This window comes from Malaclemys terrapin, chromosome 5 (genome assembly GCF_027887155.1).
Source record: "Malaclemys terrapin pileata isolate rMalTer1 chromosome 5, rMalTer1.hap1, whole genome shotgun sequence".
In the NCBI taxonomy this organism is placed as follows: Eukaryota; Metazoa; Chordata; order Testudines; family Emydidae; genus Malaclemys; species Malaclemys terrapin.
The window spans coordinates 216,874-229,448 of record NC_071509.1 but is presented as its reverse complement, the minus strand read 5'-3'; the positions used below and the strand labels follow the sequence as shown (position 1 = coordinate 229,448).

Sequence of the window (12,575 nt, the reverse complement as noted above, 5' to 3'; positions counted from 1 at the left end):
GACGGAATAAGGCTGCACTGCCCAGAAACATTCTGCAAAGGCTTTTGGAGTACCTCCAGGAAAGCTTCATGGAGATGTCCCTGGAAGATTTCCGCTCCATCCCCAGACACGTTAACAGACTTTTCCAGTAGCTGTACTGGCCGCGAATGCATCCCAAGTCCTCAGGGCAAATTAATCATTAAAAAACGCTTGCTTTTAAACCATGTTTTATATTTTAAAAGATAAACTCACCTGAGGTCCCTTCCATGGGGTCATGGTCTTGAGTACTGGCTTGGGAGGGTACTTCAGTCAGGCTGAGAAAAAGATCCTGGCTGTTTGGGAGAACAGAGTGCTGTGTGCTCTCCGCAAGCTCGTCCTCCTCTTCCTCCTCCTCCTCTTCCCTGTCCGCAGAATCCTCAGGTGTGGCTGATGAGATTACCCCCGCCTCAGAATCCACGGTCAGAGGTGGGGTAGTGGTGGCGGCCCCCCCTAGAATTGCATGCAGCTCAGCGTAGAAGCGGCATGTCTGCAGCTCTGACCCAGAGCGACCGTTTGCCTCCTTTGTTTTCTGATAGGCTTGTCTGAGCTCCTTGACTTTCACGTGGCACTGCTCTGAGTCTATTGTGGCCTCTCTCCATCATGCCCTTGGAGATTTTTTCAAAAGTTTTGGCATTTCGTCTTTTTGAATGAAGTTTTGCTAGCACTGAATCCTCTCCCCATATAGTGATCAGATCCAGTACCTCCCGTACGGTCCATGCTGGTGCTCTTTTTCGATTATCGGACTGCATGGTTACCTGTGCTGATGAGCTCTCTGTGGTCACCTATACTCTCCTGTGCTGGGCAAACAGGAAATGAAATTCAAATGTTCGCAGGGCTTTTCCTGTGTACCTGGCCAGTGCATCTGAGTTCAGATTGCTGTCCAGAGCAGTCACAATGGTGCACTGTGGAATAGCCCCCAGAGGCCAATACCATCGAATTGTGGCCACACTAACCCTAATTCGAAATGACAATATCGATTTTGGCGCTACTCCGCTCGTCGGGGAGGAGTACAGAAATCGATTTTAAGAGCCCTTTATTTCGAAATAAATGGCTTCGTTGTGTGGACGGGTGCAAGGTTAATTTGATTTAATGCTGCTAAATTTGAATTAAACTCATAGTGTAGACCAGGCCCAAGAGGGAGGAAGCTCAGCACATTGCTCTATCATTGACACCACCCATTGGCTAGCTCAGGCGGCTCCCCGCCTAGCATGCTGGCTTTTGTGGAATGCATTTTAAGGCACCCATCTCTCCCCATTCTTTGTATAGGGAATCTAGGCACCTAACTTGGGCTTTGTGGATCACTGTGGTGTTCCTGTGACTTTCTAGGTGTCTCAAAGCAAGGCATCATGATGCTTAGTGTTGCAACACTTAAATCCCCTTGTTGATCTGGGCCTCTGTGACTCTGAAAGCTGTAACTGGGCTGGGAATACTTAACAGCTTGGTTGAGGAGCAGTTGGGTATAGTTCCTTTTACTTTTCTTTTTTAATGTATAAATTAGTAAAACTTGTGCCTAACATCATCCTAACACTCCCTGTAGCCTATATTAAATGGATTAAAAACTTAACTGAGAGATTGCAGAAAGTAATTGTAATTAGGAAATTGTTACCAGTGAGGTATCTTTGGTGGGGTTCCACAGCAATCTGTTTTCTGCCCACTGCTATTCACTATCTTTATCAAGAATCTGGAAGAAATAGCTGCTAAAATTTGCAGATGAGACCAAAATTGGTGAAGTGGTAAATGATGGGGACAGGTCAGTTATATAGCCTGATCTGGATTGCTTGGCAAAGTGGGTTCATTTGAACAACATTTATATAATGTAGCCATATGCAATTAATCTATGAACCTATATGGGGCTATTAGAGCCCCAGATGAGCTGAGTTTACAAATCTGACATTTTCTGGTTAGGTTTCAAGGACCTCTGGGAGTGCTGCTGTTTCTAAGAGGGAGCTCTCTCACATGGAGACAGGAGCAGCAAGGTCTTCAGCAACAAGGGGAGGGGAGCTATACAGTTTGGATGGCCTCCATCTCAGAAGAAGGGGATCCTAAACTAGTCAGGAGGGCTTGCATCCACAAAGACTCATAGGTGTTGCAACTTTTAGGCACCTATAAAATCACTGGAACAAAACTGGGATCCACAAAGCCAAAGTTAGGTGCTTAGCCTCCCTACAAAATGAATGAGGAGAGTGAGCGAGAGGCACCTAAGGGCTTGTCTACATTACCCGCTGAATCGACAGGCAGCAATCGATCCAGTGGGGGTCGATTTATTGTGTCTAGCCTAGACGCGATAAATCGACCGCTGAGTGCTCTCCCATTGACTCCGGTACTCCACCAGGGCGAGAGGTGCAGGCGGAGTCGATGGGAGAGCGTCAGCAGTCGACTTACCACAGTGAAGACACCACGGTAAGTAGATTTAAGTACATCGATTTCAGCTATGTGAAGTGTAACTTAGAATATTAGGGTTGGAAGGGACCTCAGGAGGTCATCTAGTCCAACCCCCTACTCAAAGCAGGACCAATTCCCAACTAAATCATCCCAGCCAGGGCTTTGTCAAGCCTGACCGAAAAATCTCTAAGAAGGAGATTCCACCATCTCCCTAGGTAACCCATTCAAGTGCTTCACAACGCTCCTAGTGAAAAAGTTTGTCCTAATATCCAACCTAAACATCCCAAACTGCAACTTGAGACCATTACTCCTTGTTCTGTCATCTGCTACCACTGAGAACAGTCTAGATCCATCCTCTTTGGAACCCCTTTTCAGGTAGTTGAAAGCAGCTAGCAAATCCCCCCGATTCTTCTCTTCTACAGACTAAATAATCCCAGTTCCCTCAGCCTCTCCTCATAAGTCATGTGCTCCAGCCCCCTAAGCATTTTTGTTGCCCTCCACTGGACTCTTTCCAATTTTTCCACATCCTTCTTGTAGTGTGGGACCAAAACTGGACACAGTACTCCAGATGAGACCTCACCAATGTCGAATAGAGGGAATGATCACATCCCTCAATCTGCTGGCAATGCCCCTACTTATACAGCCCAAAATGCCATTAGCCTTCTTGGCAACAAGGGCACACTGTTGACTTGGTTCCCAGCTTCTCGTCCACTGTTAACCTACATCCTTTTCTGCAGAGTTGCTGCCTAGACATTCGGTCCCGAGTCTGTAGCAGTGCATGGGATTCTTCTGTCCTAAGTGCAGGACTCTGCACTTGTCCTTGTTGAACCTCATCAGGTTTCTTTTGGCCCTCTAATTTGTCTAGGTCCCTCTGTATCCTATCCCTATCCTCCAGCGTATCTACCACTCCTCCCAGTTTAGTGTCATCTGCAAACTTGCTGACGGTGCAGTCCACGCCATCCTCCAGATCATTAATGAAGATATTGAACAAAACCAGCCCCAGGACCGACCCTTGGGGCACTCCGCTTGATACCGGCTGCCAACTAGACATGGATCTTAGATCGATCCCACCCCCAGTGTAGACCAGGTCTAAGAATGGGATCCCAAAAGCCAGCATGCTAGGCAGGGAGTTGCCTAAACTAGCCAGTGAGAGATGCCAATGAGAGGCTGGGGCCTAATCCCTGCCCTGCTCAGAGTCTAGCGCCTAAAGGGCAGGGCCGGCTCCAGGGTTTTGGCCGCCCCAAGCAGCCAAAACAAAAACAAACAAAAACAAAAACAAAAAGCCGCGATCGCGATCTGCGGCGGCAATTCGGCAGGAGGTCCTTCGCTCCCAGGCGGAGTGAGGAACCGTCCGCCGAATTGCCGCTGAATACCTGGTCGTGCCGCCCCTTTCCGGAGCGGCCACCCCAAGCACCTGCTTGACAAGCGGGTGCCTGGAGCCTGCCCTGCTAAAGGGTGCAGTCTTTGGAACCATCTCTGCTTGCGATCCACAACCAGGAACCCCTTTCCTGCAGTCAGGCAGCTTAGATGACTAAGCTGTTTTTTGCAAGGAGGAATTACATGCCTGACTAAATCCACATAAAACAGCGAGGGGGAGGAGGAAGCCTCTTTTGCAACCCTTAGCCCAGTGGTTAGAACACTCACCTGGAATGTGGGAAACCTTGGTTCAGTTGCCCACTCTGCCTGATGGGGAGAAAGGATTTGAACAGGGTCTCTCTCCTCCCTATCAAGGAGAGTGGGGAATTGAATCCAGGTCTCCCTCTTGGGGAGTGCTCTCCCCACTGGACTAAAGGTTAGAAGGGAAGATGGCACCTCCTCCTCCTCCTCTGGAAAGACTGTGAGTTGGCCCCTATATAGTAGGCATGCTCTAAGCCAGGAGCGGGCAAACTATGGGTCACATCTGACCCGCCAGCCGTTTTAATCTGGCCTTGAGCTTCCGCTGAGGAGCAGGGTCAGGGGTTTGCCCCGTTCCAGCACTCCAGCTGGGGAGCAGGGTTGGGGGCTGCTCCACACGGCTCCCAGAAGCAGCAGCATGTACCCTCCAGCTCCTACGCATAGGGGCAGCCAAGGGGCTCCGCTCCACACGCTGCCCTTGCCCCAAGCGCCGCCCCCGCAGCTCTCATTGGCCAGGAACTGTGGCCAATGGGAGCTGCAGGGGCAGTGCCTGAGGACGGGGCAGTGCGCAAAGCCGCCTGGCCACGCCTCTGGATAGGATCTGGAGCGGGGATATGCTGCTGCTTCCAGGAGTTCCATGAGGTAAACGCTGCCCGGATCCTGTACCCCTGAGCCACCCCCCCCCCCACGCCCCAACCATCTGCTCCAGCCCTGATCCCCCTCCCACTTTCCAAACCCCTCAGTCCCATCCCGGAGCACCCTTCTACACCCCAAGCCCCTCATCTCCAGCCCCACCCTGGAGGCCACACCCCCAGCCAGAGCCCTCACCCCCTCCTGCCCCCTAATCCCAATTTCATGAGCATTCATGGCCCGCCATACAATTTCTATACCCAGATGTGGCACTCTGGCCAAAAGATTTGCCCACCCCTGCTCTAAGCACATCTATCAGCTTGGGACTTGCAGGCAAGATAGGTGGGGGGATGTCTCCCTTGCCCAGGTTTGATGATACTGTTGGGGCTTAGGCAGGAGATAGGTGCATGGACACTTAGAGAGAAGTGTTGTATGTATGGCCAGAGGCAGAAACCTAGGTTCATAGGGAACTTTTACAGCAAACTTAGGTGCTGAGTGAGTTTAGGTGCCTATAGGGTTGGGCAGCAACTAATTGGGGGTTTTAGGTGCCAGTGCAATCCACAAATCTCAGATTTAGGTGCCTAAGTCCCTTGTGGATGTAGACCAAGGAGCTCAATCAGTTTAGTTTAACAAAGAGAAGTATAAGGGGTGACTTGGTCACTGTCCATAAGTACCTATTTGGGGAACAGAAATGTAATAATAGAAGGCTCTCCAGTGTAGCAGAGAAAGGTATACCGCAAGCCAATGGCTGGAGGTGAAGCTAGGCAAATTCAGACTAAAAGTAAGGCATACATTTTAAGTGAGGGAAATTAACCATTAGAGCAACTTTCCAAGAGTTGTGGTGGATTCTCCATCACTGGAAACTTTTAGAAAATCATTCAGTCTTGATTTTGAAAGATCTGCTCTAGGCAAACAAGAATTAATTCAGGGAAATCCTATGACTCTATGTGGCCGGAGGGAGCAAACACGGGGGACTATAGAGGGGAAGATCAAGCAACCCCTATCTCAGAGGCCTGAATTAATGAGGAATTGAGTGGGAAGAGCCCTACAATATAGCTAGGGAGGGAGGGAAGGAGCGTTGTTAGGAGAGGCTCATGGCCAGCTGGAGAAACTGGTTTGTTCCACTGATAGGGAGGAAAGATGGGAGTGAGGTTAACTAAACTGAATTCTGTTCCTGCCACAGAATAAATAGGAAGCCTTGGGGAAGTCAGCTAGTTTTTCTGTACCTCAGTTTCACTACCTGTAAAATGGGATTAATAATGACAGCCTACCTCAAGGGATGGATCAGATAGCAGGATATGGGCATAGAAAATGAGAGATGGTGGGTGGCAAATGGTCAGAACGATAAACCATGCCTTGTTAACCCCACTTACTCACTTTACATAAAATAATCACATTTTTAACCTTAGATTCTCTATCTTTAATACAGTATTTAGCTTTAACACTGCCTGGGCTACTTTCAACATTTTTTAAAATCCTGATCTTTTGTATTTGGGGGAGGGGGACCTTTTAGGCACCAATCCAACTTATTATGAGCTGGAAATGGTAGAATTAGTAATAATAATGAAGAAAAGGCAAGGCAAAAGTGTTCAATAAATGTTTCTGTTCTGTATTTGGGGGAAAAAGAGATGATGTAGTCATCATATGAATATACTTTTTCTATTCCACTAGTATCTCTGGATGATGCTGAGCAGAAACTACTAAAATTAGACATTTTTAAATCAGCAGTCTGGATAACTGGCATCCAAGGGTTTTTTTTAAAGAGTTGGCTGAGGAGCTTGCTGGATAATTAATGTTGATGTTCAGTGAGGTTTGGAGCGCTGGGGAAATTCCCAAATACTGGAAGAGAGATAATGTTGGGTCAATATTTAAAAAGGATAAACAGCATAGCCTGGATAATTTTAGGCCTGTCAGTCTGACATCAACCGAAGGGAAGATAATGGAATGCCTGATATGGGGCTCGATTTAATAAAGAATTAAAGGAGGGTAATATAATTGCCAATCAACATGGGTTTATGGAAAGTAGACCTGTCAAATGAACTATCTTTTTTGGTGAGATTACAAGTTTGGTTGATAAATGTAATAGTGTTGATGTAACATACTTACAGAAATCTAAGGCATTTGACTTCGTGACACATGACATTTTTGATTAAAAAAACCTAGAACAATATAGCATCGCACACACTAAATGGATTAGAAGCTGGCTAACTGATGAGTCTTGAAATGTAATTGTAACCAGGGAATCATCAAATGGGTGTGTTTCTAGTGGGGTCCCACAGGGATTGGTTCTTGGTCCTATGCTATTTAACATCTTTATCAATGACTTGGAAGAAAACATAAAATCATCACAAAGTTTGCAGATGACACTCAAATTGGAGAAGTGGCAAATAATGAAGAGGACAGGTCACTGATTCAGAACGATCTGGATTGCTTGGTAAACTGGGTCGAAGCAAACTGTCTGTGTTTTAATATGGTGAAATGTAAATGCATGCATCTAGGAACAAAGAATGTAGACCATACATACAAGATAGGGGACTCTATCCTGGGAACCAGAGACGATGATAAATAGTTGGGGGTTGTGGTGGACAATCCGCTATTAAGCGTCCAGTGCAATGCTGTGGCCAAAAGGGCCAATGTGATCCTTGGATGCATAAATAGGGGAATTGTAGAAGGGACCTCAATAAATCATATAATCCAGTATCCTTCACTGAGGAAGGCCTCGAGTTGGAGTAGAGAGATTATTTTATCTCTGTTTTCAGCACTGGTGCAACTGCTGCTAGAATGCTGTGTTAAGTTTTGATGTTCACAATTCATGAAGGATGCTGATCAATTGAAGAGAATTCAGAGAAGAACCACAAGAATAAGTAAAGGCTTAGAAAACATGCCTTATAATGATAGAATCAAGGAGCTCAATCTAATTTGCTTAACAAAGAGACTGTTAAGGGATGACTTGATTGCAGTCTGGAAGTACCTACATGAGGAATAAATATTTGATAATGGGCTCTTCAGTCTAGAAGAGAAAGATATAACATGATCCAGTGGTTGGAAATTGAAGCTAGACAAATTTAGACTGGAAATAAGGTGTAAATTTTTAACAGTGATGGTAATTAACCACTGAAAATTTTTTACCAAAGGTCTTTGGATTCTCCATCACTTAAATTTTTTAAATCAAGATTGGAGGTTTTTCTAAGAGATCTGCTCTAGGAATTATTTTGGGGAAGTTCCATGACCTGTGTTACATGGAAGGCCCAACTGGATGACCACAATGGTACCTTGTGGCCTTTGAATCTATTAATGTAACTTGCAGGTGCATCATCCCAATCAGACAGGGATGATATTTTAAATCACTGTAATGGGTTTATTTCACCATCTCTCTCTCTCTCTCTCTCTCTCTTACACACACACACACAGACAGACACACACACACACACTCTTTTCTTACAGGTGTATCTACCTAACCCAATTTACTGGGAGCTCAACATCTCAGTTCTAAAGATCCTCCATCCCTGCCCTCGCTGGACTATATTAGGGCGGTCAATTAATTGCAGTTAACTCATGTGATTAACTAAAACAAATTAATTGTGATTAATTGCATTTATAACAATAGAATACCAATTGAAATTTATTAAATATTTTTGGATGTTTTTCTATATTTTCAATATTGATTTCAATTACAACCTGGAATACAAAGTGCACAGTTTATATTATTTTTTATTACAAATATATGCACTGTAAAAATGATAAACAAAAGAAATAGTAAAAGCAACGAGGAGTCCTTGTGGCACCTTAGAGACTAACATGCTTCAACCACCATCGACCTTCATGCTTCGACCACCATTCCAGAGGACATGCTTCCATGCTGATGATGCTTGTTAAAAAAATAATGCGTCAATTAAATTTGTGACGGTACTCCTTGGGGGGAGAATTGTATGTCTCCTGCTCTGTTTTACCCACATTCTGCATATATTTCATGTTATAGCAGTCTCGGATGACAACCCAGCACATGTTCGTTTTGAGAACACTTTCACAGCAGATTTGACAAAACGCAAAAAAGACACCCATGTGAGATTTCTAAAGATAGCTACAGCACTTGACCCAAGGTTTAAGAATCTGAAGTGCCGTCCAAAATCTGAGAGGGATGAGGTGTGAAGCATACTTTTAGAAGTCTTAAAGGAGCAACGCTCTGGTGTGGAAACTACAGAACCCAAACCACCAAAAAATGAACCTTCTGCTGGTGGCATCTGACTCAGATGATAAAAATGAACATGGGTCTATCCGCACTGCTTTGGATAGTTATCAAGCAGAACCCATCATCAGCATGGAAGCATGTCCTCTGGAATGGTGGTTGAAGCATGAAGGGACATATGAATCTTTAGCGCATCTGGCACATAAATATCTTGCAATGCCAGCTACAACAGTGCCATGCTAATGCCTGTTCTCACTTTCAGGTGACTTTGTAAACAAGAAGCAGGCAGCATTATCTCCTGCAAATTGTAACCAACCTTGTTTGTCTGAGTGATTGGCTGACCAAGAGGTAGGACTGAGTGGATTTGTAGGCTCTAAAGTTTTACATTGTTTTATTTTTGAATGCAGGTTTTTTTGTACATAATTCTACATTTGTAAATTCAACTTTCATGATAAAGTGATTGCACTACAGTACTTGTATGAGGTCAATTGAAAAATAATTTTTTTTTACAGTGCAAATATTTGTAATAAAAAATAAATATAAAGTGAGCACTGTACACTTTGTATTTTGTGTTGTAATTGAAATTAATATATTTGAAAATGTAGTAAACATCCAAAAATATTTAAAATAAATGGTATTCTATTGTTTAACAGCATGATTAATCAGGATTAATTTTTTAATTGCATGATTAATTGGGATTAATTTATTTAATTGCTTGACAGCCCTAATATAGATATAATATAAAATAATCTAAAATGCATGCATGCCAATTAACATCTTGCCCTGTTGCAACTGCTCCCTCATCAGTGCTCCCCACTTTATCATTCTTTGCCGTGTTCTGTTTCATTTGGATTGTAAATTTGCAGGGCAGGGACTTGGCTTTTCACTTGTCTGTAAAACTCTGAGCACACCCTTCCAGGTAAGCGCTGCCCGGAGCCTGCTCTAATTAAAAGCTGTTTCCATCCAGTGGATGTTTTTTGTCCCCTATATCAGATGAGTTTGGTGGGTCTCAGGTCCAGCTTCCAGAGCACAGGCCACCATGTGTTGCAGTGTGTTGGGTCCTACTGCCGCAGGAGTCAAAATAAATTTATTCGCTGTAAATTTGCACGTTGACAAGACTGTAATGGTTACACCCACATTGGGAGCAGGCAGGGGAGCACAACTCAGCAGACAGACCAAAAATTATGCTTTAATAATTTTTGTAAAAAAAAAACCTCATGATTTTTTGGGGGTTGACTTTAAAAAAAAAAAAACGTTGGGGATTGGCAATACTGTGAGTTTTATAAAAATCTGAATTGACTAGAATCTACTGGATCAAAATCCCCTCTGCTCATGGAAATGGAGAGAACAATCCATATATATAAAATATACAGAGTAAGTTAATCACTACAATATGAATTGACCCCTACTGCACGTAAAGGCTTAAATGCACCTCAGTGTATTGAGCATCTGCCGTGGCCTGAGAATCTTAATGTCCTGATTGCCTTACTGCCTGGTGTTGCAATTTTCTGCCTTAAATATCACATTAATACATGGGTTTGTATTTACTGTTTTGTTTTTTTAAAAAGGAGAAAAGCTTCAGAAAGCAGTACTGCCTCAGTGGGGACTGTCTGGGTGTTAAACTCAGAACAGAACGCTGCAGCACATCATACAAGCCTGCAGCAGACAAGCCCTAGCACAGGAGTGACACAAAGTTTTGCGCTGCACAGTTAAACACAGTTTTAAAGTGTCCATACTACTGTGATGATTGACACCCACTCCTGATTGAAAGCAGTGCCTTTTTTGGGCTCAATCCACACAGGGTGTTTTCTAATTAGTGCTCAGCTGGTTTGAAGTCGGCTGGAGAAAATTTGCTGATGTTTAACAAACAGCCTGTTTCTCTTCATCCATGAAACTGGGAACTAGCAGAAGGGAGCGTTTCCCTCAATTTTATTCTCCAGACAGGGAGTGATTGTGAGGTTGGGTCTGAGGCAGCGAGAAAGACAGCCATGACAAGAGCCTGTAGGGTAACCTGGCCTGCAGCAGTGCCCTGGATCCCCCTCCCCTGGTAACCTAGCCCTTGGCCGCGCCCTGAGCCCCCAGGACTGACCTTGCCTGCAGCCGCTATGACAGGAAACTGCGGGGTTAACCTGGTCTCAAAATGGTGCTGTGACCCTGTGGGGCAAACTTGCCTGTGGCAGCCATGATTGGAGCCCATCGGGGAACCCAGCCCACAGTACTTCCCCAACCCGCCGGGCTGATGCGGCCTGCAGGGCAGGCGTGACCAGGGGCTCGCGGGGTGGCCCCGACCAGGGCCCCAGGGCAGGCGTGACCCGGGGCTCGCGGGGTGGCCCCGACCAGGGCCCCAGGGCAGGCGTGACCGGCACTCGGGGGGTGGCCCCGACCAGGGCAGGCGTGACCGGGGGCTCGCGGGGCCCCAGGGCAGGCGTGACCCGGGGCTCGCGGGGTGGCCCCGACCGGGGCCCCAGGGCAGGCGTGACCGGGGGCTCGCGGGGTGGCCCCGACCGGGGCCCCAGGGCAGGCGTGACCGGGGGCTGGCGGGGTGGCCCCGACCGGGGCCCCAGGGCAGGCGTGACCGGGGGCTGGCGGGGTGGCCCCGACCGGGGCCCCAGGGCAGGCGTGACCGGGGGCTGGCGGGGTGGCCCCGACCGGGGCCCCAGGGCAGGCGTGACCGGGGGCTCGCGGGGTGGCCCCGACCGGGGCCCCAGGGCAGGCGTGACCGGGGGCTCGCGGGGTGGCCCCGACCGGGGCCCCAGGGCAGGCGTGACCGGGGGCTCGCGGGGTGGCCCCGACCGGGGCCCCAGGGCAGGCGTGACCGGGGGCTCGCGGGGTGGCCCCGACCGGGGCCCCAGGGCAGGCGTGACCGGGGGCTGGCGGGGTGGCCCCGACCGGGGCCCCAGGGCAGGCGTGACCGGGGGCTCGCGGGGTGGCCCCGACCGGGGCCCCAGGGCAGGCGTGACCGGGGGCTGGCGGGGTGGCCCCGACCGGGGCCCCAGGGCAGGCGTGACCGGGGGCTGGCGGGGTGGCCCCGACCGGGGCCCCAGGGCAGGCGTGACCGGGGGCTCGCGGGGTGGCCCCGACCGGGGCCCCAGGGCAGGCGTGACCGGGGGCTGGCGGGGTGGCCCCGACCGGGGCCCCAGGGCAGGCGTGACCGGGGGCTGGCGGGGTAGCCTGACCAGGGCAGGCGTGACCGGGGCGCGCGTGGAACTGACCCCGTCCCTGCTGGCGGTGCCGGGTGCTCTGGCTCCAGGAGAGGCCCAGCGGCTGCCTCAGCACGGCGTGACCCAGGCCAAGGCCGAGCCGTGCGCCCCACGCGGCTGCGGGGCTCCCAGGTGTTTACCTCAGGCTGTGGCGGCGTACGGCCCAGCCACCCACCTCTGCCTCCCTCAGGCGCTGCGGAGGGTGGGACAGCAGCGGCGCAATCCCCACCTCACGCCGTGAAACCCCCCTGGCGGGGTCCATGGAACATTCCAGCAGCCTCCTCCCCGGCTGTGCTCGCCCAGGACGGCCCCGCCTAGGCAGACTGATACACTGGGGGGAGGGGGCGGTTTATAGACGCACCTCCCTTTCCCCATCCACTGACACCCTGCGGGGGTGGCCACCACGCAGCCCTGACAGGGTTAAGGTGGCCACGTGGGCCAGTTAGCGGCCTAGGCTGCACCTGGAGAAGAAGCCCCAAGAGCAAGTGCTAATTAGCCATGAAGTGCAGCTGGACAGGGACGGGATGGGCCTGTCTACAACCCAG

The 12,575-nt window shown here is 48.9% G+C and overlaps 1 protein-coding gene across 1 annotated transcript; it reads left to right on the top strand.

Moving 5' to 3' along the window:
* The first annotated feature begins 10,935 nt into the window (after positions 1 to 10,935).
* LOC128837932 (uncharacterized transmembrane protein DDB_G0289901-like) lies at positions 10,936 to 12,271 on the top strand. Its single transcript, XM_054029631.1, has 2 exons — positions 10,936 to 10,973; positions 11,083 to 12,271. The coding sequence occupies exons 1-2, from the start codon at positions 10,936 to 10,938 to the stop codon at positions 12,269 to 12,271; spliced, it is 1,227 nt and encodes a 408-aa protein (XP_053885606.1).
* The last annotated feature ends 304 nt before the right edge of the window (positions 12,272 to 12,575 follow it).